This window comes from Urocampus carinirostris, chromosome 8 (assembly GCF_059441175.1).
Source record: "Urocampus carinirostris isolate Australia breed hairy pipefish chromosome 8, RoL_Ucar_1.0, whole genome shotgun sequence".
Classification (NCBI taxonomy): domain Eukaryota; kingdom Metazoa; phylum Chordata; class Actinopteri; order Syngnathiformes; family Syngnathidae; genus Urocampus; species Urocampus carinirostris.
Window position 1 is genome coordinate 44294658 of NC_142356.1, and position 25417 is coordinate 44320074.

At 40.2% G+C, this 25417-nt stretch overlaps 2 protein-coding genes across 3 annotated transcripts in view; one reads left to right on the forward strand and one right to left on the reverse strand.

Moving 5' to 3' along the window:
* cdk2ap2 (cyclin dependent kinase 2 associated protein 2) lies at positions 1-16744 on the forward strand. Of its 2 annotated transcripts, XM_088342841.1 has the most exons (5): positions 1-90; positions 2101-2236; positions 2462-2553; positions 4591-4711; positions 5005-5580. In XM_088342841.1, the coding sequence occupies exons 2-5, from the start codon at positions 2182-2184 to the stop codon at positions 5070-5072; spliced, it is 336 nt and encodes a 111-aa protein (XP_088198967.1). In that variant the 5' UTR covers positions 1-90; positions 2101-2181; the 3' UTR covers positions 5073-5580. The 2 variants fall into 2 exon arrangements, with proteins under 2 accessions (XP_088198967.1, XP_088198968.1); XM_088342842.1 differs by lacking the exons at positions 4591-4711; positions 5005-5580 and adding an exon at positions 16433-16744.
* The window catches only part of aip (AHR interacting HSP90 co-chaperone), a 22515-nt gene continuing 2641 nt past the window's right edge, over positions 5544-25417 (reverse strand). The window contains exons 2-7 of the mRNA XM_088342840.1: positions 22913-23095; positions 22663-22851; positions 15579-15755; positions 15372-15513; positions 9875-10104; positions 5544-7277 (exon numbers count right to left, since the gene is read on the reverse strand). Coding sequence (XP_088198966.1) covers positions 7272-7277; positions 9875-10104; positions 15372-15513; positions 15579-15755; positions 22663-22851; positions 22913-23095 — 927 coding nt within the window. The 3' untranslated portion in view covers positions 5544-7271. The remainder of the gene's footprint in view (positions 7278-9874; positions 10105-15371; positions 15514-15578; positions 15756-22662; positions 22852-22912; positions 23096-25417) is intronic.

A 25417-nucleotide genomic window follows, 5' to 3' on the forward strand; every position in this document is an offset into this window, starting at 1 on the left:
GTCTTATTTGTGCGCATGCGCACTAATTTACTCACGGAACGACCCCTTCCCCTCTCGCCCCACGGAGGATAATAAATCTACTTTAAAAAGGTATTAAAAGAGCTTAACGTTTTTATTGTATCTACTTATTTTGACCACTACGCGTGTATTTAACAAACATACTACGCGTGCCGTGTTTATTCTTAAAAAAAACGACGCTAGCGCCGCTTTTGTCAATCTTTCATGCTTTGTTGTGCTAACCGGCGAGAGTTAGCAAGCGTCAGCATTGTACCTTCCTGTTAAGCTAATGTCACTTTTTTTTGTTTCATTCTTTAATTAAGGGTGTTTTCCTTGACTGGTCACCAGTTAACGTATATTTACTTTAAAGTACTTTTTGAAAAGATAGAATAGACCGTTTCAACTAAACTATTTAAATGCTGTTTGTCTTATTCACATGACGAACACGTATTAGATCACTTGGTGCTCATTTTGTTAGGTACTCCGGTCATTAAATAATAATTTATATACATGATATCATTTCCAAATCAAATGGCGAACTGTTTAAATTTCGGGTGTCGTAAAGAAGTGCCTCGGTCTGGTGTATTTCAATGCATGTCTGTTTATTTAAGTATAAAAAATGCTTCTTAAAGTATGTTAAACTATGCGAAAGTAAACCCCAGAATACATTATTATTCCACTCTGAGGTGGGGATTTCAAAGTAAAATAACTCTATGATAGTGGATAGAAATCCTTAGTACCCCATAATAAAACATAATAGAACACTATTTAGTAAGTACTAATTTTGTGAGGAAACTGTATGTGGATACCTTTGGGTGATGTGTCTTGAGCTGGTTGAGTGGAGTAGCGGGGAATGCAGGATGCAAAAAGTTGACTGCGGATTAAAAAAAGGGGACTCCAAAGGTTTTATTAACTTGAAAAAGTCTTAAATTCATAACTGTGAATTGAGGCTTCCAAATGCCCTTACATTTTGTCTGCAAGTCTTAAATGTAACTTCCATCCATCCATTATCTGCACCGCTTATCCTCAGTAAGGTCGCGTGGGTGCTGGCGCCCATCCCCGGCATCTTCGGGCAGTGGGCAGGGGACACCCCGAACTGGTTGTTGTCGCAGGGCCCATAGAGACATACAACTCACTCGCTCATTCACACCTAGGGACAATTTGGACCGGCCAATTAACCTAACATGCATGTTTTTGGAATGTGGGAGGAAACCGTAGTGCACGGAGGATACCCACGCAAGCACGGCGAGAACATGCAAACTCCACACAAGATTGTTCGATCTCATGACCTCAGAACTGTGCCGCACACGCGCTAACCACTGCGCGCCGTGCTGAATTAAATGTAACTTCAATTGTCTTAATTTCCCTCACTATCTCTGTCATAGAACTAATGACTATACAATAAGTAAGCTAACGTTGTGTCGCAAACTTATTGTTCATTTTCTCCCATTTTATTGATCTAATTGCAATGTGTTGGCCGTAAAATCCAATTTACGCGTTTTTTAAAATAATGCATTAAATAGTTGGTACCAAGGAATGAGTGGGAGGGGTCACCCAACTGATGCCTGAACCCTTTGCGGTGTCGCCATCATCTAATGGCCTCAGTTGGGCACAGACCTCTGTCCCAGGTCACCTAGCTGACGTCCTGAAACCGTTGCGGCGGGGCGTCAGCCGTGGCAAGAATAACGGCAGCAGTTAGCCGCGCGGACATGCGTCAGGGGGTCGCCCGGCCGATCCCCCAAATGAGTGACGACGGCGCGCCGCCCTGCCACCCCGGACTGTTGCGGTTTGCCCCCATACACTCACCCGCCCGTTGCAGCCCAAGAGGACCTGAAGCGCGCATGGGCTTTAGGGGTTGGGGCGAGCAGCCGCCCTCCTGTGTCAGTGCGGCTGGGTCGCTGCTGGCGGGGTTTGGTTTCACCGTTGGGCAGGTACAGCCATGCAGCGCCCATCTCTACATTACAGAATTTTTTATTTCAACTCAAATTATATTTTTTATCACACATTTTTGTTGGTGCTCCGTATTAATGTGTAAATATATTGCAGAAATATAATTAATATTTGAAGTCACTTAATAATTTAGTATTATTTTCTTTTGTTCAGTTCTTAGGAGCTCATCCCCAGGAATAAAGCTATAACGAAGGAAGAGGTGCGTCGTACAGGGAGCTGCCAGCAAATATCGTTATGAGTTATAAACCCATCGCTCCTGCGCCGTCTGGCTCCAACCACACGCCGCCTGGTTAGTTTAAGCACCAAACTTTACGTAGCCTTGGTTGGTTGGTTGGTTGGCTGGCTGGAACCCTTAACCACTGGGGTTGTAGGGGCACCATTTCCTGTGGTGTGTCTTAGGAAAGTACCGCCTGTTTCCAACTGGTCTTAAACTAGAGACCTTTACTTAAAAGAATAAAAAAGAAAACAATACATGCACGTATTACGATTCTCTGGCTTTGTTGTGTCTTTTCAGGCTCCTCCGTGCCCTCGCCTTCCCTCCCATCATCATCCAACTTCCGGCCAGCTTTTAGCGACTTTGGCCCGCCATCCATGGGCTTCGTTCAGGTTAGTAAAAAACTGAATTCACAGAATCCTTCAAATAGGACTCTACATTATCCATATGTCTGGGTAATTAATCTAATTAATATTTATTTTAAAACTCGCTATTTGAAATTGTGAAATCTAGGGTAGGCATTCAAAAGTTTCATCTTAATTACTCAAAGCTCGTTCTGATAATCAAACTCTACGAGTTAATTGTTGCATTCAATTAGGTTAGTCACAAGCCATGGGTCGTTGTTATGAACTTTTATGGTTAATTTAAACAATTTACCCTTGTGTACGTGCAGTTCCTTTAAACAATGTAACTTAAAAGAGAAATATGTATCGGCTGGGGTTTGTTTGCAATTGATTATAATTGTAATATTTTGGACTAAATGGTCAAATCATTATTTTTTGGGGCCTCATTGCTGAGCTTTAATTAGCTTTTAAAACTGAGGAATTAAAGTAAGCTAATCTTGGGAAGGAAAAAAGGTATGTCAGAATGTCCTGCCCTTCACTCACACTGGAAGCCAATTATTAATTCAAAGATTGGCAACATGTAAGTGACCATCTGAGCTTGGATGTGCACGCCAGGTATGATTTGATATGCAACAGAAAACAATGGAGCCGGCTGACATTTTTTCAATTTTGCTTTGCTATGTAAAGAGCTTTCTGTGAAGAGGGATAGTGCTGTTATACAGCATGCTTTTTCTTTTTCGAATAAACAATTGCTTGATTTCAATGCAGTTAATTCATGTCAAAGTATACTTTCACATTGTTTCTCAGCATGTTGTCCGCAATTTAAGAAGTTTGAACACACTTGATATGATCCAGCGACATTGCTTTATACCACCTGTATCACAAGTTATACTCAGCTGTTTACCCAGTCGAAAATTGAATAGAGATTCCTCGGTTTTCACGGTTAATGGGCACCAGAATCGCCCAATAAAAAGGGAAAATCCACAAAGTAGCACTTTCATAAAAGCCTTTAGAGGGTAAATATTACCTAGAGATGACGTCGATACCGACTAAGAGTATAAGACTGAGCGTTCGTCTTGGAATCAAGAGATCCCAGGTTCGATTCCCGACTCTTCCGTGTTATATGTCGAAGTCTCCCTAGGCAAGACACTGAAGCCCTAATACCCCCAAAAAGCAGGTTGGCGCCTTGCATGGCTGCATTGCCGCTATTGGTGTGTGAGTGTTTGTGTGAATGGGTAAGTGTGAAGCACATTGTAAAGCGCTTTGGGAGGTCTTCATTGATTTGAAAAGCGCTATATAAATGTAGACCATTTACTATATCAAAATAAATACAGATCTGCATATCATAACACAAAACGCATGATTGCAGTTGAATTGATGGTTTTATTGTCATTATACAAAAGTAAAACGAATTTGGAGTGTTTCTTCAGGGTAAGTAAGCAATTTAGAGAGCGGCTGGCTAGCTGTGCACTAACATCGGATGTCCTCAATTTGTGACAAGTCTCCGCAATTATTAAAACAGAAGACAGCTCCAGGTCATATATTTCATGCTTAAATGGTCTGGCGTTTCTGAAATACATGCTCCGCAGGAGTACCTTGTAAGGGTTGTTAGCTTGGCAATAGGCCAGACTTTCAGCATCCCAATTGCGTTCACTTCGACACGGTCGAATCTTGGAGATAACAATCTACGGAGCACCGGTGGTGATCAGCATTTCTTTGCGTCGCTCTGACTTTCCTTAGAGTCCGATTAAATTGATAAATTTATTTTTAATGTAACGAGACGCAGACTGTGCATGCCCACCCTGGCTTTTAGGCTTATGTATGCTGTTAGTCAATTGCAGTCGCACACAATATGCCTCATGCAGGAACTTGCTGTGTGCTCTCTGCCCACTGAACGATACATTTATCATTGAAAACAAAGACAATTAAAAATCCTTGAAGGAGTGAACCAAGGGTAACCAACGCGCAAAGTAGCAGAGTTTTTGTATGATATTTCTCTCCACATCAGGTATTGTCCCACATCTGTATAGGCATGCAATGAAATAATGACCCAGTGTGTTGTCAACATGTTGTGTCTCTGCAAAGCCCGTCAAAGTCAGTCAAGGCTCCACCTACAGCGAACTTCTGTCAGTCATCGAGGAAATGAGTCGCGAGATCCGACCCACGTACGCTGGAAGCAAAAGCGCTATGGAGAGACTAAAGAGAGGTATTAGACTTGACTAGACCCAAAGCATGCTAGACATGTCCAAGTGGAAAGAGAGTCAATTATCGCAGATCACGTCATGCACTTTCAAATAAGCGATAGCCATTTGTTGGACTGAGTGAAAGTGAAGTTACACATTTCCCTAGTTTGGATGGTCCAGCTTAAAAAAATAGATTTATGTTGCAGCTGTCGCATTACTGGCCAGAAATGGACATCTTTCAAGTCTGAAGTTCATATTGAAATAATTTTGGGGTTCGTCTCAATATTTCCAGCTGAAATATTGTATTTTTTTCTAGGTATCATTCATGCACGTGCACTGGTCAGGGAGTGTCTGGCAGAAACTGAAAGAAGTGCCCGCACATAGCATTTTATTTTCTCTACCAATCATTTGTTTTGATTATCTTTTTTCCCCATCCTTTCTGGTTAGCCTTTTACATTGTCCTTGTCACGTGGAGAAGCGAAGTCGAGCTGTGTATAAGAGACATTTGAAAATATTTGCTGTTGGTAAAATACCAAATTATGTTTCTTTTAAGTTGAAACCAAAATGTATTTTTCACCTTTTGGGCATCTTTTTGGACCCATCATCTGAGATTGTTTGGTTTTCTGTTTTGGTCCCATATTTATGTCAACAATCAGCAGGAATTATGTAATGTACCCCTCAAATCAATGTTAATATTCGAATTTTGTAAACCAAACTTTTGCAGTTCTGTAAGTATAACTTAATTAAATGATAGCACAGGTCCAGATTTTGTTTGTCTTTTTTTTCCTTTCATTGGACCAACATTATTGAAGCTGTTTAGGAGCAACATAATGTAGCATAACTGATTATAACTGCTTACGCATGAATAAACACATTTATTTGGATTACACAATTGTTGCTTCAGTTATATTTGCTTATGGTTGGACACATTCAATGGATGTTTTAATAGATGCGCCAATTAAAGGGTCAGGCCTGATTTAATTTTTTTTGTGATGGGCAGTTCAAAGGTCAGTCACTGTGAAATAAAAAAAATCTCACAAGTAGGGCTGTCACTAATATGGTATTAGTCTAATCGCAAATATTTTTCATATTTGTGAATATTTTTAAGATCAGACTTTTTTTCTGACCACCCTTACCATTCCTGTAAAATTGGCCTAAAATTCTACTCCAATACGTACCCAAAATAAACTGTTCTTGAACCGTTTGGACAATTTGGACGGCTTGTGTCTCTTTTGAAAGGTAACACACTGACGTTTTGTCCCAAACAGAAATAATCACTGCAGTTAGTTCAAACAGTGAGTAATCTGAGTTGGAACACACAGAAGTTTTTTTTTTTTTTTTTTGCAATCAAATGCCTGCTGATGAGTGTAGCATGGGAATCTTGCCTGGAAACCAGTTGAGACAATAGCTTGAAGCCTTACCTGGTACCTTGTCAAATTTGATCGCAATCTGAAGTACTAAACATTGTATTTTCCACAGTTATCCAAAGGTATGATAAGGAATTTTGAAAAGTTGCCGTTTGGAAACGACCCGTTTAGAACACAGAAACCTTTTGCAAATGTGTATTTTGCGTTCAGCCTCTGGTAGCACAATAAATCGGATTGCTAGATTAGCTACGGCGTTAGCATTCAAAAGTACTGTTCCGCGCGGGTTTTAGATGGCGTTCACACAGGAGGCGCATGGAAGTCTCCTTTAGTTGGACATGTGAAAGATTGCGCAAAAAAATCAGATTTCACCCAAGAATTGAAATGAGCATTAAGCGCTACCGTGTGAAAGGCAGCCTCATGATGTCTCTGGCTACACCCATTGCCTTACATCACACGCACGATGGGGCACAAGCACAATTCAATTAAATCTGAGGCTTTTATGTACGCCCTATGGTTGTGAATGTCCGGTACACGCAATATTAGGCTCATATTTACATAGCAGCATATAATGCAGAGAAAAAAAGGCGACAATATGTTATTTGTGTGACAATCATCTCTAGGAATCCCCAACAGTGACAGCCCTACTTATAAGGGCAAAAATACCGCACAAGGTTGACAGTTTTGATTTTGCAAAAAAAAGGGGGGGAGTGCAAAATTAAGATTGGTGCACCCTTAGTTTCCAGAAAGCGATGCAACAAGTCAACATAAAATGACAGAACGAATCATTTTCCAAGTTGGTTAATGATTGTCAACGTCTCCACATCAACCAGGACAAGGTGGTCTGCTGCAAATCCCAAAATACATGAAATGCAGAGGAAAGCTGTGTCTGAGTAATAATTCTCATTTAGCTGTGATCACAATTAGATAATATAAAAAAGGAAGGCAAGAGAGTGCAGCAAGACACTTTGACACAAGCTCTTATTTTACAAGCTATTTGTGGGAACCAATGAGTACACAAAAACCATTAATGGTGCTCAGAGCCTTGGCTTGCCATTGGCAGCGAAAGACCCAAATGGTGAAAGCAATCCTACTTGGGGAATACAATGTGACTCACGGGTCAAAGTTTGAGAGCTTGACTTGATCGGAAAAGCCAGCTTGGGGGCGTCCTGTATGTTTGGCCTTGAAATTGGCAGGCATCTTTTTCCTTTTGCTCCTCTCAACCCTGAGAAAGAGAAAAAGAATAGCTATGAAATATACGGCCCACGAGCCGGGTCAGGCTTTCCAAGGGTTTGAATCCGGTCCGCAAGAATACGCTGAGAAAGGTACAGGAGAAAAATCACTTGCAGTTTGAAATATGCGTGTTGGATGCACCACTCTTCAACTGAAGCTATGTTTCATTCTGTCTTACTTTCTCACTCTCTCACTATCTTTCTCTCCCCCACTGTCTTACTTTTCTGTCTTTTTGTATTATTTCTCTTCTTCTCCTCACTGTCTTTTTTTCTCTTGCCCTTGCTCTATTTTGTTGGTTTAGAAAGGAGTGGAGAGGTGTTGTGAAAGGATAGTGGGATTGTGGACGCGTTCTTAAGGATGGGCTGGGCACCCGTATGATGCGGCAGAGGTACAGTGAAAGCTGCCGGGCCCTGCTGTTGAACAAAAGAGTGTGTTGTGTCACCCTGACCCGAGTGACATGGCCGCTTTCTGGTGTCCCGTTTCATCTGGAGGGACAAAGCATGACCAACTTAGGTGCCTAACTTGTTTGGGTGTTTGGGCAACTGGGTTGGCCATGGTCCAAAAAAATTTTGTGTGTGTGTTTTTTTTTGTTGCTATTTTTTCCTTTTATTTTCTTCGTTATTGAATGTGTTTGTCTTGCTGTCGGTCACCCCTCTTGAGGGATATAACCAAGGTACTCATAACACAAAACGCATGATTGCAGTTGAATTGATGGTTTATTGTCATTATACAAAAGTAAAACGAATTTGGAGTGTTTCTTCAGGGTAAGTAAGCAATTTAGAGAGCGGCTGGCTAGCTGTGCACTAACATCGGATGTCCTCAATTTGTGACAAGTCTCCGCAATTATTAAAACAGAAGACAGCTCCAACTCTTTCTTTTGCTCCCTTTCTGTCTCATTTTTTCTTTTGCTCCTTCGCTCTCTCACTGTCTTTTTTAAATTTTCTCCCTCTTATTGTCCCTCTTTTCTCTTCCTCTGTGTCTTAATTCTCTTATTTTTTTCTCCTCAATTTTTCATCTTTCTTCTCTTCTCAACTTTTGTCTCTCTCTTTTTCCTCTGTCTGTTTTCTCTTCCGTTCTCTGTATTTATATTTTTCTTTCCGGTGTAGCGAATATGGGTGGTAAATAAATTAGTCTAACAAAAAATGTTTTGACCGATTCAATTAAGGAAACAAGTTTTATTATTTTCTTCGTTCAGGTTAGTAAAAAACTTAATTCACAGAATCCTTCAAATAGGACTCTACATTATCCATATGTCTGGGTAATTAATCTAATTAATATTTATTTTAAAACTCGCTATTTGAAATTGTGAAATCTAGGGTAGGCATTCAAAAGTTTTTGGAGTACCACATACGTTTTTAGATCATTATGTCTGGAAAACAGATGCAAAACCTTGTTTAGTTCTTCTGAAGGGTGCCTATACACATCCTAGGTGAATTATGTTTACCGGTTTGATAGTTTAATATACTTTAATCAAGACAAACACTTCTTTTACTAATCATTTACTGAAGAAGCTTGAATAGAACACAAAACAATAAGAAAATAAAACAAAAACAAAACTAAAAGTTGAAAACTTAAACTGGCGTCAACGTTAGCTTGATTATTACATTATTCTAATTTGATCAGTCAAGTCAAGTCATTTTTATTTGTATAGCCCTTAATCACAAAGAGTCTCAAAGGGCTGCACAGGTTATTGCACAGACTATTATTTCGGACTATTACACCATCCCCTGATCTGGAAACAACATGAGGGCAAGGAAAAACTCAAAAACCTCAACATGAGGAAAATGAAAAAACCTTGAGGAAGTGCCCTCTTTTACGTCACACCAATACCAATCCTTAGCAACCATGAGATGTTCTGTGAAGTTCTGCTTTCATGAAGATGACGGCCCAGTCTTTATGTCCTCGGCAGTAAAGCAATGAGGAATCCTGGTAGGCCTTGTACAAGGACCACAGGAAGCAGGGTGTTGAGGCAGAGCTTGACAGCTGGTGGCTTGAGGCTTCTCTGAGGTCTTTGTCCCACAGGTTTGGCCGCAAGCTCTATCAAGCTTGGCTGCTGACTTGGCAAGGATCTCTGGCCGCTTGGTGAGCTGAGACTTGGTCAGGACCAGCCAGGATTTTGATCCAGTTCTTCTTGTTAGGATATGCCCTTTTCCCGTCGCTGGTCGAATTCAGAATGCCCTTGCTGGTACTTGAAACTAGTACCTGCCCTGGTTTCCGGTCTCCTGGGAGGGGCGCACCCCCTGTGGTGGAGTTGTTACGGCAACCTTTCATGCGCAAATGCGAGATTATGTCCTCTCCCTAACCTCACATTTGACCAGTATCAGTCAGATAAAATATCTATGTGATTGACTTAAAATACAGTATTCACTTTACATGTCTTAACATTGTTTAATCATTTTCTGACATTGTAAAACGAAATTCTGACCATACGTTGAATACTCTACACCTTTTTTCTCTTTAATTTACCAGTCTAACCCCTGTGAGAGCTTTTTTTGTCTCCAATGTGCCCCCTGAGATGAAATGAGTTTGAAACCCCTGCTGTAAAATATACAAATGAGAAGGACGTAAAATGGCTGAAAGTCGACTTACTGTTGTGGCAGTTGGCAGCCCGGGTTTGTAGTTAAACAAGCCTTTGTAGCGGCCCTTTTCCTCCTTCTCTTTGGTGCGTATGCGGTCCTCCATGGCGCGCAGCTCCTTAGTAACCGATGGCCCAAGAGACGGGTCCAACTCCAGTACCCTTGCGAAATCTGCTCGGGCCTCTGTCTCGTTCCACACTGCAGCGTGAGCTTTTGCCCGCTTGTAGAAGGCCTTCACGTTGTCTGCAACACAAGGATCAGTCAGTCAATTCAATATACATCGAACAAGGTTCGTACACCCTTTAAATGGTCAAATTCAAGCACTTCCAACGCCAATTTTTCCAGTACTTTAAAAGAAAAAAATCCAGCACCAATCAAATTTTTTGTTGAATTTGATGACTTAAATAAACACATCAAAAACTTCAGAGGCAACAACCTGGCAACTGTTGGGGCTGATGCTTCACTAGCTGCAGATCTTAATCAGTTATTTGCTCACTTTGAAGCTGGAAGGCCACAAACAGCCACATCACACCCACCAACAACCAGCAGTAACACACTAACACTTCAGGAGCATGAAGTAAGGTGTGTGCTGAAAACTGTTAACCCCAGGAAGGCAGCTAGCCCGGATGGAGTACCAGGCAGGGTACTCGGGGACTGTGCCAATCCGCTGGCTGGGGTCTTACCACCATCTTCAACTAGTCCCTGTCACAGTCTACCGTCCCACCCTGCTTCAAAACCTCCACCATCATTCCCATCCCCAAGAAGTCAGCAGTGGAAAACCTAAACGACTACAGCCCTGTCGCACTTACGCCTGTGGTCATACAATGCTTTGAGAGGTTGGTGTACCAGCACATCAAAGACTCCTGCCACCCACACTGGACCCTCACCAGTTTGCCTACAGGGCAAATCGCTCAACTGACGATGCCATAAACACTGCACTTCACACCGGGCTGAGACACCTGGATCACCAGGGGAGCTACGTCAGAATGCTCTTTCTGGACTTCAGCTCAGCCTTCAATACCATAATGCCGGAGATCCTGGTGGAGAAACTCTCTCACCTAGGACTCTCTTCCTCCATCTGCCACTGGATAATGGACTTCCTTCCAAACCGCCAACAGTCAGTGATACTCTGCAACTACGTCTCTCCCACCCAAACACTGAGCACTGGCTCCCCTCAAGGATGTGAGCTAAGCCCCCTGCTTTTCACCCTCTACACCTCCGACTGCTCACCGACCCACCTCACAAACACAATTGTTAAGTACGCCGACAATACTACCTTGGTCGGCCTCATCTCTGAAGGGGACGAGGTGGCGTACAGGGATGAGGTGGAGTCCCTGACAACGTGGTGTTCAAAAAAACCACCTCATATTGAACACCACAAAAACAAAAGAACTCCTTCAGGAGGAAAGGCAGGAACCCAGCACCACTCATTATAAAAGGAGACTGTGTAGAGAGAGTCCACGCTTTAAAATTCCTGGGTGTGCACATCTCCGAAGACGTATCCTGGTCTGCAAACACCAGAGCGGTGGTAGGAAAGGCCCAGCAGTGACTCCATTTCCTGAGGGTGCTCAGGAAAAATCACCTGAAACAGCAGCTGCTGGTGTCCTTTTACAAAGCCACAGTGGAGAGCATTCTGACATACTGCATTACGGTGTGGCATGCTGGGTGCACAGCAGCAGACAAGAAAACACTTCCGAGGGTCATCAACACAGCCCAGATAAAAGTTGGTTGCTCTCTACCCAGTCTGGAGGACATTGCCTGCTCTGGCTGCCTCAGCAGAGCAGAAAACATCAAGGACTTTTCTCACCCCGGCCACCACCTCTTTGAGCTGCTGCCTTCCGGCAGACGCTACAGGTCACACAAAACAAAAACAAACAGACTCAGAGACAGTTTCTTCCCCAGAGCCATTACCACCCTTAACACACACCGCACAAAAAACTGAAACCCTTGCACACACTACCTCATACAGATGTAAAATTGTATTCATGCCTATGCTCACTTTGTAAATGTTGCCTATTTTTGCACTACCGCATATTGCACTAATACGATCCCAAAACTGTATGTAATATACTACATTCCCACATTTCTCGTGTATATATTGTGTAAATTATAACCTTTATCTTCTTTGTTCCTTTATCTTCTTAGTTTTATTTTATCCTCTCTGTTAAATGTGAAACTAGAGTGCGACGTCCAATTTCGTTGTCACAATATGTTCAACGCATTTTGTAACAATGACAACAAGTGTATATTCTATTCTATTCTAAATTCACTATCTTGCTGTTAGCAGATACTTTGTGCTATTTTGAGCTGTTCCTAACTATGATCTGCGATGAACTGACATGTATTCTGCCATTTTGCCTCAGCAATGCACGCGTAGCTTTAATACACAACACTTGATTAGAAATACGGAAACGGCTCTATAGTTGTTGGTTAATAATGGAGTTCAATGCCAAAGACAAAGAGAAGTCCTGTATGTATACAAAGTAGAAAAAAAGAGCTAAATTTGGTTTAATTTTAATAATATTGATTGCTACGAAGCCAAGTGCATTCAATCTTAAAAACTGCCGATCTTTTACTTTTTGTTTTCACTTATTTTAACCCAGGGGTAGGGAATCTATGGCTCGGGAGCCATTTTCATGAGTACATATGGCTCTAAAAAAAAATGTAACTATTGCACATCTCTCTTTGGTGTTCCCAAGTCAAGGTATGTCATCCCGATTTTGGTCCATATAAAGCTAAAGTAACTTAATGCAGAAGTTTGATAAGAAACCATTAAAACTGAAATTAAAAACGCTGGCAAACGACTTTGATTGGGTGAGCAGTACAGATGGGCGGATCCCTGCACACAGCGCAAGGCACTCCCTTCTCTTTCTCGCTCAGTGCAGTCTACACCGTAAGTGAATATGACGATATGCTTATCGTTTGCAGTAATTTGTGACATATTTACAAAAGAACTTTGCATGCAAATTGTTTTGAAACCGTTATTAAGGACAAATATCAAGGGAAAAAAATGCTTTAACACTCTTAAGGTGGAAGACATATTGTAAATGGCATATTTACATTGATTTGGTACACAGGATTTGGCATTATTATCATTTCATACATTTGATTAAATCATCAAATGACACACAGTGAAATAAAATGTGATGAAGAATTAGCTTTTGTCTAGTGAGCGTGTTTGGCAGTTTTTTTCAATTTTGTCTGAAAATGTATGATGTGGCTCTCTCAATTTCTTTTTAAAACATTTTTTGCTTTTATGGTTCTGTGGGTCAAAAAGGTTCCTGACCCCTGTTTTAACCTATATATATTTTGCGTGTTTTTCAGAGGATCTTGGTCTAAATTGGTTAAAATAGAATTGTAAATTGATAAAAAGCACAATTTTTTAAACTTTGATTTAGAAGAGTTAAAACTTAATCTGTTTTCCATTTTCGGGGATTTTGTTTCGTGTGTAAAAAGCAAAAAGTGGTTGGTGTTGAAAACAATTTCTTTGTAAATGTGAATATTTTAATTTATATTTTATGTGTTTTTCAGCAAACATATGAAACTACCGTTTACTATATAATTTGGTGCATAATGTTTTATTATATTATTGATAATGAATCATTAAAAAAACAAAAAACAAAAAAAACATTACAATCCTGAGGAGCCGCTCGGGAGCCAACTCTTCTCACTGAGCCAAAACAAACGAGCTGGTTTTCTGAAAAGAGCTGTCCTCATCATGGGACCAGTAGAGGGCAGTGACACTTCACATGACAATGCCATAATGACAAGCCACGAGAGCAGGCGTTTTGGCGTCATTTTCACACCCTTTTTTTCATCAATTAATGCGTGGTATATTGAGTCAGATTGCCAAGAAACATAGCTATGGCATCAGTTTCAAGCATTTCCAAGCACTCAACCAAAAGTCACACATTTGCTGACCTTAACAACATTAAAATTCAAGCATTTTTGTTTTAATTTTCAAACACGAGTAAAAGGTGAAATGAAATGATCTGCATTTATATAGCGCTTTTCAAGTCAATGACTTCCCAAAGCGCTTTACATTTCCCAATAGCGGCCTTGTATTGCAGCCATGTAAGACGCTAACCTGCTTATTGGGGGTATTAGGGGTTCAGTGTCTTACCCAAGGACACTTAAACATGTAACACGGACAAGCCGGGATTCGAACTGGGATACCTTGATCCCAAGACGAGCGCTCTACCTCCTGAGCTACTGCCGCCCCAAAATTGAAATGATCTGCATTTATATAGCGCTTTTCAAGTCAATGTGCTCCACATTTCCCAATAGCGGCCTTGTATTGCAGCCATGTAAGACACTAACCTGCTTATTGGGGGTATTAGGGGTTCAGTGTCTTACCCAAGGACACTTCGACATGTAACACAGACGAGCCGGGATTCGAACTGGGATCCCTTGATCCCAAGAAGAGCGCTCTACCTCCTGAGCTACTGCCGCCCCAGTTTCAAAGTAGATTTAAATAAGCAACGTAAATTCTAGTGATTTAATAAACAATAAAATAAAAATAGTATAAATTAAATAAAGTAGCACATTTAAAGCCCTAATACTTATCTTAACAGGCTCTGTAAGCAGAACAGCAAGCTAGCCCATGAACTAAAAAAAAGGAGACATTGTATATATATATATATATATATATATATATATATATATATATATAGTAGCTGGTGTTTCGCACCCTTTTTAAGTTTTTGATGTGAGGCTATGGGTGCTCCTCCTCTTCTGTGTCTTTGTAGTCGGTATTGCTAATTAACGTTTTTTTTATCTGTTTCGTCCGTAAAAAAATGTTCTTTTTTCAAAGATTGAAAGGTGCTCAAATTTTAGGTGAAGTGCTTGTAAATGCTTAAAATTGTTGCCATGTTTCCAAAAAGCTGCTAAAAGATGACGTCGACACTGAGCCCTCTGGTGGCTTTGCCATTACAGTTTTGGTTCTCTTTTGATTAACCACAGCGAGCAATAGTTTTTATTGCATTGTCCTATGAAGAGTCACCTACCCTTATGGGACAGGTGGATGCTGCACCTGAAAAGGGTACTAAGAAATGTGTATTAGTGTAAGGAATACGTATCAATTATGGACATTTATTATGGGCCATGTAAAAAATACAGGTCTCGGTCAAAAAAATAATAAATAAGTTTTTGTTTTTTTTGAAGGGGCGTCGCTGCTTCGCAGATTTTCACTCTTTGCGTTTTTTTTTCGGCGGAACGTCAGCGGACGCGGGATAAGGCGGCCGGCTGGATGGGACGGGGGAGGGGGAGGGGGAGGGGGGTAGTAAGACGCGACGGAGCGAGTTCGGCGTCACCCTAGTAAGGACAAGCGGTGCAGATAATGAGATGAGATTTTTTATTTTTGAAGGTGCGCCGCTACATCGCAGATTTTCACTTTTAGCGGGTGGTTTTGGTCCCCATTAACCGCAATAACCGAGGTCTTACTGTACTTCTCACATAACATGGTATGATTAACTCGTATGCTGAAGCACATGCTGTTATTGAAAAGGTACCTTCGTATTTGAATGTGAGCGACGAGCAATGTTCAATCACTTCGTAGTATTGGCCCTGGAGAAGCTTGCACTGGCAGTAATTAAGAAGAAGAGGTGTGATCATGTGATCCAGCGTGATCCAAGCTTCGTCCCCAGGATGCTCCTGACATGAAAAGATGAGGAGGCGTCAGAAGAAAGGTGTCGAAGGAAAAGTGAGAACTGTCTGACCTTCATCTGGAGGTTTTTCAGGCAGGCGATGCCGTTGTAGTATTTGTCGTTGGCCTCTTGTATCCTGCCTTGCTTGAATAGCATGTTGCCCTCCTCGTGGATGTGAGGCACAAAGGCGAGCTTCTCCTCGTCTGTCATGGCCCATATGTCCAGCTGGAATGAGCCCGGGGGAAGAACCTGCAAGCGTGATGTCCACAAATTCATGAAGAGAAGAGATAACGGTTCTTACGGATACTTGAAAAGTCTAAAATTGCATTCAATTTGTTATTCTAAAAATAAGGCCATAATTGGTATTAACCTTTTAAAAATATAATTGATTTTAATAAAATCATATTAAAGTAATCCAAAACATTCATAAGATGGCAGATACTTCCCACAATGGATTATATCTGGCATCACAGGACTCCACGTGTGGCAACCGTCCTATCAGAGGCAAAAAATGACTCATACGGAGCCATAGTAGAGCAAAAACCTAATAATAAGAACATATCTAGAAAATCTCAGTTAAAAAAAAAAATCAAAATCGAAATGGTTGATGGAGGGGGAGATTGGAGGGCTAGATGAAGGAACACGTTTGTCTGGAGCAAATCAATCTCAACCAGAGTAAGTAATGCATTTTGTAGAGCATTTTGTTTGTCATCTGTAACTAATAAAAAACATTTGAATCATTTGAAAATGACTTTGCTAGTTTTGATTGCCAAAGGGGCAATGAATTGGTGGGTCGTGTATCGGTTATTATTCTATTCTACATTTTGTCCTATTTTAGTATTTTTTTTGTACATTATTATTGTTATTTCAATGTACCTACTTTTTCATTAGTTACCTTCAAGACTAATACACGCCTGTCTTTTAAGATGGATACTGCTGAACACCATCCTCCCATGTACTGGAGAGGATTAAGGGTCAGAGTCTGCGCCCCAGATTCTGTGAAATATATGGACAACAGAGCGCAAGGATCTAATATGTTTTGTATACGTTTATAACACTTCATATTTCCGGTTTGTTATCATACAATGTGTTCATGTTCAGTTCCAATCACCTATAATCCTGAAAAATCCAAGTCCATTTTTGGTTTTGTTTTTCATTTAAAACTGTTATTACATTGTCTCAATGCATAGTTATGGTAAGTATTGTCAGATATTTAAAGTTTAGTTTAAGATTTGGTAATGAGTCATTTTTTTATGCATTATGATATAAATTAATTTGAATAAATGTAGCAGAATCATTCTTTGGAAGAAGTTATCTGCTGGTTTTGACTGAAGATCCAGGATGTACTGTGAATATCCTTTTTAGTTATTGTTTTCCATGTGTATAACTTGGAGGATGCGAGGTTTTTCAGATGAAAAGATTTTCAACTGGACAGGATGTGGTTTAAAACAATTCATATAAACACTTTTTTAAAATTTTACACCTAATAGACGTGGTGATTTGTTTGTTTCAATTCCGTTGTTTTTGTCGACTTGGTCTTAAATTTGATTTCAAAAAGCATTAAAAAGGCTTAAAAGTATTTAATTGAACTTACCTTAAGCTCTTGGAACGATGGATAAAGCAAGGGTCACCAACCTTTTCGAAGATGAGAGCTACTATTTTTATAACTGATAAGCCAAAGGGATATCGGTTTGAGATGCGTTTCTCAAATAACAATTTATGTTATTACTATGTTGTTACTTAATGCTTGGCTATAAATATTAGAAGTAGGGTTATGATAAGCTCTGACAACCACTAAAATTGCTTTTTATAAGGGCACTAAGCGATTTACATGTGGATCATTCCTGTTACTCTGTGCTTTTTGGGTCCCAGTGACATAACATGATATATTTTGTGAAAAATTAGCTTATACTTTTTTTAAAATATTTTTTGGAATGCTTAACTCCCCTCTACCATAGGACACACTAAAATCTGCTGTTGGTGGGTGGATCCCTTAACCACTAGTGTTTCTTGTGGTGTGTCTTGGGCAAGTACAGCCTGGTCCCATCCCTGTCCAGGTCAACAAATGTATGCAGGATAAATTAATTTTAAAGAAATTACTCTGACTGTAATACAAGTACACTAAATGCTATGTCCCCAGTCATGTTTGATTGACAATATAATTTATAATGTCCCCAATTTTTACAGCCAAACATTTGACAATGACATAATATTTGCAGAAAATGATTCGTAAATGTTTTATAAAATCTTAAAAAGTTACATTGGATAATTTCTCACGGCACACCTGACAATTTCTCATAGCACACTAGTGTGTCGCGGCACAGTGGTGGGAAATCACCGACTTGAACTATGAACAAAACTGTGATAAAATTTATACTGTATTTATTTTGTGTCCTTCAAAGTCAAATTCATAATCAGATACAGCAAAGAGTGGTTTCATATGGGATTTAATGCCTTTTGGCCTGTCATCTAAATCACTGATAATAATAATAATAATAATAATTTCCTTTGTATTGTCATTCTTTGTAACAATGTACACAGAACGAAATGTCGATACACCTGACCCGTTGTAGCGAGTCGATGCAGCCGCAGCCAACAGAGGGCGCCGCCATTATACCAATTAGGTATGTCTCGGCCGAGGCGCGAACCAGCGACCTCCCAGTCTCAAAGCGGGCACACTACCATCTAGGCTACTGAGCTGGTATGGTCCAGTGGTTAAGGATTGGCACTCTCACTGCCACGACCTGGGTTTGATTATCGTTGGATACATTGTTTTCCGATTGTGTTCACCGTTATTTTTCCACTGATCAATCATAGCACAAAAATAGTAAAAGGTTTGTGTAGAACGCAGTTCCTTTTTAGGTAAAGAACATATGCGGTATTACAGGTTCCCTAGGATTTTACCATTTAAATTTAAGACTTTTTAAAACCACATCCAATTCAAGTGAAGACCAATCCCGCACCCATTCTGGCATACAGACATGGGCGCTGAGTGGTGACCATATCGACACTACCCGGGCACGGCAGTGGGGAATTAAAAGTTCAGTGCCAAAGGAGCCGGGAAGGTATTGCATACCCTGCAGCTGAGGTTTGGTTTGCGAATCGAAACAAAGTTCTTTAAGGCTCAATAATGTATTTAATATAACAAAGTCATAGAAAACCCTCATATTTTTCTTTTCAATGTTCAATACATTAAGAAACAAAACATTTAATTTTGTGTGTATATATATATATATATATATATATATATATATATACTGGACTGTCTCAGAAAATTAGAATATTGTGATAAAGTTCTTTATTTTCTGTAATGCAATTAAAAAAACAAAAATGTCATACATTCTGGATTCATTACACATCAACTGAACTATTTCAAGCCTTTTATTATTTGAATATTGCTGATTTTGGCTTACAGCTGAAAAAAACTCAAAAATCCTATCTCAAAATATTAGAATACTTCCTCAGACCAAGTAAAAAAATAATTTTATAACAGCAAAACTAAATCAAACATTTGAAAATGTCCATTGATGCACTCAGTACTTGGTTGGGAATCCTTTTGCACGGATTACTGCATCAATCCGGCGTGGCATGGAGGCAATCAGCCTGTGGCATTGCTGAGGTGTTATTGATGCCCAGGATGCTTCGATAGCGGCCTTCAGCTCATTTGCATTTGTAGGTCTGGTGTCTTTCATCTTCTTCTTAACTATACCCCACAAATTCTCGATGGGGTTCAGGTCAGGGGAATTAGCAGGCCAATCAAGGACAGTGATGCCATGGTCAGTGCACCAGTTAGGGTGGTTTTGGCACTGTGGGCAGGTGCCAGATCATGCTGGAAAATGAAATCCTCATCTCCATAGAGCTTTTCAGCAGATGGAAGCATGTAGTGCTCTAAAATCTCTTGGTACACAGTTGCATTTACTCTGGACTTGATGAAACACAGTGGACCAACACCAGCAGCTGACATGGCTCCCCAAACCATTGCTGACTGTGGGAACTTGACACTGGATTTCAAGCTCCTCTCCAGCCTTTCTCCAGACTCTGGCGCCTTGACTTCCAAATGAAATGCAAAACTTGCTTTCGTCTGAAAAGAGGACTTTGGACCACTCTGCAACTGTCCAGTGCTTCTTCTCCATAGCCCAAGTCAGACGCTTCTTCCGTTGTCTTGAGTTCAGAAGTGGCTTGACCATGGGAATACGGCTATTGTAGCCCATTTCCCGGACACGTCTGTGAACTGTGGCTTTTGATACCTGGACTCCAGCTTCAGCCCACTGTCTTTGAAGCTCCCCCAAATTCTGGAAGCGGCTCTTCTTCACAATTTTGTTAAGGCTGCGGTCATCTCTCTTGGTTGTGCAGCGTTTCCGGCCACATTTTTCCCTTCCAACAGACTTTTTGTGGATATGCTTTGAAACTGCACTCTGTGAAGAGCCTGCTCTTTGAGAAATTTCTTTTTGTGTCTTACCCTCCTGATGGAGGGTATCAATGATGGTCCTCTGGACAGCAGTCAGATCAGATTGTGATTTAGTTTACTGAACCAAGCTGAGTGTTTTTAAGGCTCAGGAAACCCTCGCAAGGTGTTTCGAGTTAATTAGATGATTCAGGTGATTAGTTGAATAGCCTACTTGTATACTTTTTCATGATATTCTAATATTTTGAGATAGGATTTTTGAGTTTTCTTAAGCTGTAAGCCAAATTCAGCAATATTAAAATAATAAAAGGCTTGAAATAGTTCAGTTGATGTGTAATGAATCCAGAATGTATGACATTTTTGTTTTTTTAATTGCATTACAGAAAATAAAGAACTTTATCACAATATTCTAATTTTCTGAGACAGTCCAGTATATACACACACAGTGGGACCTCGGTTATCGCGGTTAATGGGGACCAAAACCACCTGCGATAAGTGAAAATCCGCGAAGTAGCGACGCCCCATCAAAAATGCTAAAAAAAATAAAAATAAAAAAAATAAATAATAATAATTATTTTATTATATTATTATTTTTTAGACCTGCGAAGCTCTGAAACCGCGAACGTGGAACCACAAAGTAGCGACGCCCCTTCAAAAATGCTAAAAAAAACAATTTTTTTAAAAATTATGGATAGCGAAGCTCTGAACCCTCGAACGTCGAAGCGCGAAGTAGCGAGGTCCCACTGTGATTATATATATATATATATATATATATATATATATATATATATATATATATTTAAATCTTTGTGCCCAGGCATACACCACCTCGTGTTAGCGAGTCCACCTCCTCTCCGATTCCCACAGCAATCGGAGAGGAGGTTAGCTAGGGTAGCTACGGTAGCTGCGGTAGCTACCGGTTGCTGCAGGTAGCTCTACGTTAGAGTCCGGGATGCTAGACGTGAGCCACGTTTGCGTAAAACACAGCAAACTGCACTTCCTGTGCGCTTTGTTTTTCACCAGCACAGCCAGTTCGTCTGTCTTATTTGGTATAGAGTTCACATTTGCCATGATTACAGATGGCACCGAAGACTTATAACGCTGCTAGCCGCTTAGCCTTAGCTCCGGCACTGCATCCACGATAGGGCCCCCTCATCACGCTGGCGTGAGAATTCTTCAGGGCAAGGAGTTGATTCTGGCAGCACCAATAGACTTTTGTTTGAAATGGTACTTGGTCTCCATCTTGCGGCGGAATGTTTTTACGATTTTATTTATTTAATTTTTTAAGGGGAAACCCGTAGTTTTTTTGGTCCAACGTAACACCTTAGTGGGTTCAAGAAAACCGTACTCATTACGGCAAAACCGTAGTACTTAGCAGGTATGTATCACCCATAGTGACAAGAATCTAGGTGTTATATTTGATCGTAATCTGTCGTTTCAGTCACACGTGAAAAATATTACTAGAATAGCTTTCTACCACCTCCGTAATATTGCGAAGACTCGTCCGATGCTGTACCAATCAGATGCAGAGGTTTTAATTCATGTGTTTATTACGTCTCGGCGTAACTACTGTAATGTAGTGCTTTCTGGTCTCCGGATGTCTAGCATCAAAAGTTTGCAGCTGGTTCAAAATGCGGCAGCTAGACTCTTGACTAAGACAAAAAAGTTTGAGCATATTATTCCTGTATTGGTCAACTTGCACTGGCTCCCAGTTCACTTAAGATGTGACTGTAAGGTTCTCTTATTAACATACAAATGTTTGCATGGTCTTGCACCTTATTATCTCTCAGATTTGATTTCCCCCCCTATGTTCCTACACGGAGCCTCCGCTCGGAAAATGCCAGTCTACTTGTGACTCCGAGAGCCAAGAAGTCTGCAGGCTCGAGAGCGTTCTCCATCCGGGCCCCGGTGCTATGGATTTCTCTGCCTTCAGAGAGAAGATCTACAACCTCAGTGGAAGTTTTGAAATCTAGACTTAAGACACACTTCTATTCAAAAGCGTATGATTGATGCCCATCTCGTATTTTGAATTGTTGTCTTTTTCCGACTGCCTGGCTGGTGGTGATAAAAAGGAGAAGGACGATTTGAGATGAGTCAGCAGACCAGCGTCTGACCTGAAGCATGTCAACACCTGCATTGACCAGCTGGCAGAGGTGGGAAGCTGCGTCGTTGCTGTTATGGACTTTCTGGACTAGTTTACAGGCTGGGGGCTTCGTTGCTGTCATGCACTTTCCGGACAAATTTCAACATGTTACCTAGTGTGGGGAGGCCCCTTCTCAAGGTTTTTTTCCTGATGCTTAGGTTTTGAGTTTTCCTTGCCCGTTGTTGGTTTAAGATCAGGTAATGGTGTGATTGTAATCCTGTGCAGTCCTTTGAGACATTTTTGTGATTAAGGGTTAAATAAATAAATGTGACTTGACTTGAGTTGATGTGCGCTTGAATTTAAAGTGTACAACATTTTCTCATTGGGAATCATGCCCGTGGACCCCCTTAGACTGTACACCAACCAGGGTCGCACAAAGGTCCAAGGGAAACACAGTAAATCATAGGCTAATTTTACAAGAATTTTGGAAGAATAGATCATGTATTTAAAGACACTAATCTGTCAATAATTTTTCATCCAAGTTAGAAATCAAATTTCCTATATGATCATAATAAACAATCACTGGTGGGTTACCTTTGGGGGCTGCTTGGTGCCCGTACGCACCATGTTGGTAACCCTTGAGATAGAATAGGTCGTCTTGAACCCACCTCTGTCAGTTCAATGGTGAAGACTAGCGGTTGAGGATTAGCCTGAAGGTGGTCCAGGTCTTTGTGTCCCAGAGAGTGGTGGGAATGGATTTGGGCGATACCGCAGCAATGCCTCTGACCTTCCAAAGGGTCTTTCCCAATACTGATGTTCCTCAGTGATTGGGACACCAGTGGATAGAGGGCAGTGTGCTGAAGGCAAAAAAAATTCAGATATGACATGTCTGACACATGATGCGACGGGCTCACTCACTTTGATGTCGCACGTGAACTCTGCGATTTCTCCTTGTCTCATCGTGATGATCACTCGCTCCCAGACTGCCAATTTGAACTTCTTGCCCAGGATAAGTTCCATCGGTTTGCTGCAGCCCCCCATGTTCCTGGAATCATCCAGGACTGTGCCATCACATAGGCTGGTGCGGTAGTGGAAGACCACCTGGAAGAGCAGCGCTATTTAGAATATAAAGTGTTTATACAACTTTTTATGGGCAAATTCAAGCACTTTTTAAGGACTTTAAAAGCCAATTTTCCAAATTTTCCAGTACCAATAAAAAAAAAAAAATTAAATTAAAAAAAATAATCCAGTGCCGATTAAACTAACAGGGGCCTAAGCATTAGTTTCAAGTTCAACTCTCTCCCCAACCTTATTTCAGAACCCTAAAACCCTTATTTACAGCCCAAACCCTGGCTCCTAACCCTAGCCCAACACCTAGCCTTAGCTGTAACCCTAGCCCTAACCCTGTTTCAACCTGTAACCTAGCTCAAAGTATTTTGGAACATTTTTTTTCTTGTTTTGTTGGCAATTAGTGTTTTAATTTCAAATATTTTCACAATTTCTACTATTCTCCCTCTCAATTCTAGCATCCGCAATAAGTCCAATTAACAAGGAGAAAAAATATAGAATGATAAGAAAAAAACCCTAAAGATAGATAGCCCATTTATACTAACAGTGTTTTTTTTAACTTATATTTCTCTTTTAAGTATTTTATTACATGTTTACACTGAAGTGCCACATCAAACCTCGTAAGAATTTCAGAAGGCTGTCCCCAAAAGATTTTTCCGAAAAGACACTTCTCAGTTCTTTTTTTATTTCATATTTCTCTTTTAAGTCTTTTATTCCATGTTTTGGCCTGGAGTGGGATGGGTGCCACCAGGCTGTACTTGGCCAAGACACACCAAAGGAAATGGTGCCCCTACAACCCTTGTGATTGAGGGATTCCACTAACCGACCATTTAATATTTACCCTTCACTGCCAAATATATCCCTTCTCGTAAACTATATTGTTATGAATGACAGTTCTAAGAATTTTAGAAGGCTGTCAAAAAAAATGCCACTTCTCGGTTCTTGTTCTCGAATAGAAAGTTCCTGGAGCCAAAAATAAAATCCAAAACATTTTCTGCCATTTGTGACATGTAACAATTTAACTTTCTTTGGAATGAATTAAATTATATATGCTGAAATTGATCACTAAATTAAATTTCTCCGTAACGAAAAGCCCAGCAAGACCGGAGGTAGAAGTACCAGGGGCTAACGGAACTTTCTTGGCCTAATTATTATAGTAGGAACAACACGGTAAGGACACACATATACAAAGTGTCCTTTTTTATTTATTAATAACACAGTATTGCCTTTTGATAGTCCAGTATAAGAAGGCAGTTTATATATATATATATATATATATATATATATTATATATACACATGGTGCCTTTCAAAGCAACTAAAACTACACAAAAGTCACCTGTGGGATAATTGATCATTTTTCATAATTTTGTCCATGTCATGTGAAAAAAAACATATCATAATTTATATTTGCAGGGGGGTGAAACAACTCTATAATCCCCAAAACAAATTTGGGAAATATTTTTATATAAAGTCAAGTCATGTTTATTTGTATAATCCTTTATCACAAGGAGTCTCAATGGGCTGCACAGACCACAGATTATTGCAAACTTCAGACGACACAAAAACCTACATGAGGGCAAGGAAAAACTCAAAACCTCAACATGAGGTAAACAAAAACCTTGAGATGGGGCCGCACATGAGATAATTTCCCTTCCATGGTGACCAGGCTGCAACGGATGTTGCAATAAGAAATAATACACAGATATTGTCAACGTGAAACATATGTCATTCATAAGCTATGGAATAGAAGTTTGTTAAGCCTAGATTTAAACAATTCCCCTGAGGTTGCAGATTGGGGACAAATCATTCCACAGCACCGGGGCCCGAATGCCGGTAGACTGGTCTAGAAAAGAGTGCAACGACAGTATTAGCAACAATATGCAAAAATAGGATAGTGTAATGGAATATGAATATACATCTTCCTATACATAGTCAAGATTTTTTTGGGTTTGAACAAATTTATTGACACTAATAACAAAAAAAAAAAAACCAATAAGCACATTCACAATATTATGTTCCAATATGATGTTATTACCAGCAAACACATAGTGAGGATTTGAACAACCCTTCTCGAAAATCCTATTAGCAATCAAGCATATTCACAATTTCATTATATGACATCTTTGTTAGTGTCAATAGATCTGTCCAGGCCAAAGTTGATTGGCCTGAACAAATCCCCCAACACCAACAACAGAAAACAATTATGACCAACACAACAGCAATCAAGCATATTCACAATATTATATTCCAATATGACGATTTTAACAGCAAACACAATGTGAGTTTTGAACAACCCACCTCGAAAATCTCAATGGCAATCAAGCATATTCACAATTTCATTATATAACATCTT

Coding starts and splice junctions, on each gene's coding strand:
- cdk2ap2 (XM_088342841.1), top strand. CDS start 2,182: ATGAGTTATAAACCCATCGCTCCTGCGCCGTCTGGCTCCAACCACACG. Junction 2,237..2,461: donor CTCCAACCACACGCCGCCTG/GTTAGTTTAAGC, acceptor GTGTCTTTTCAG/GCTCCTCCGTGCCCTCGCCT. Junction 2,554..4,590: donor CATCCATGGGCTTCGTTCAG/GTTAGTAAAAAA, acceptor GTCTCTGCAAAG/CCCGTCAAAGTCAGTCAAGG.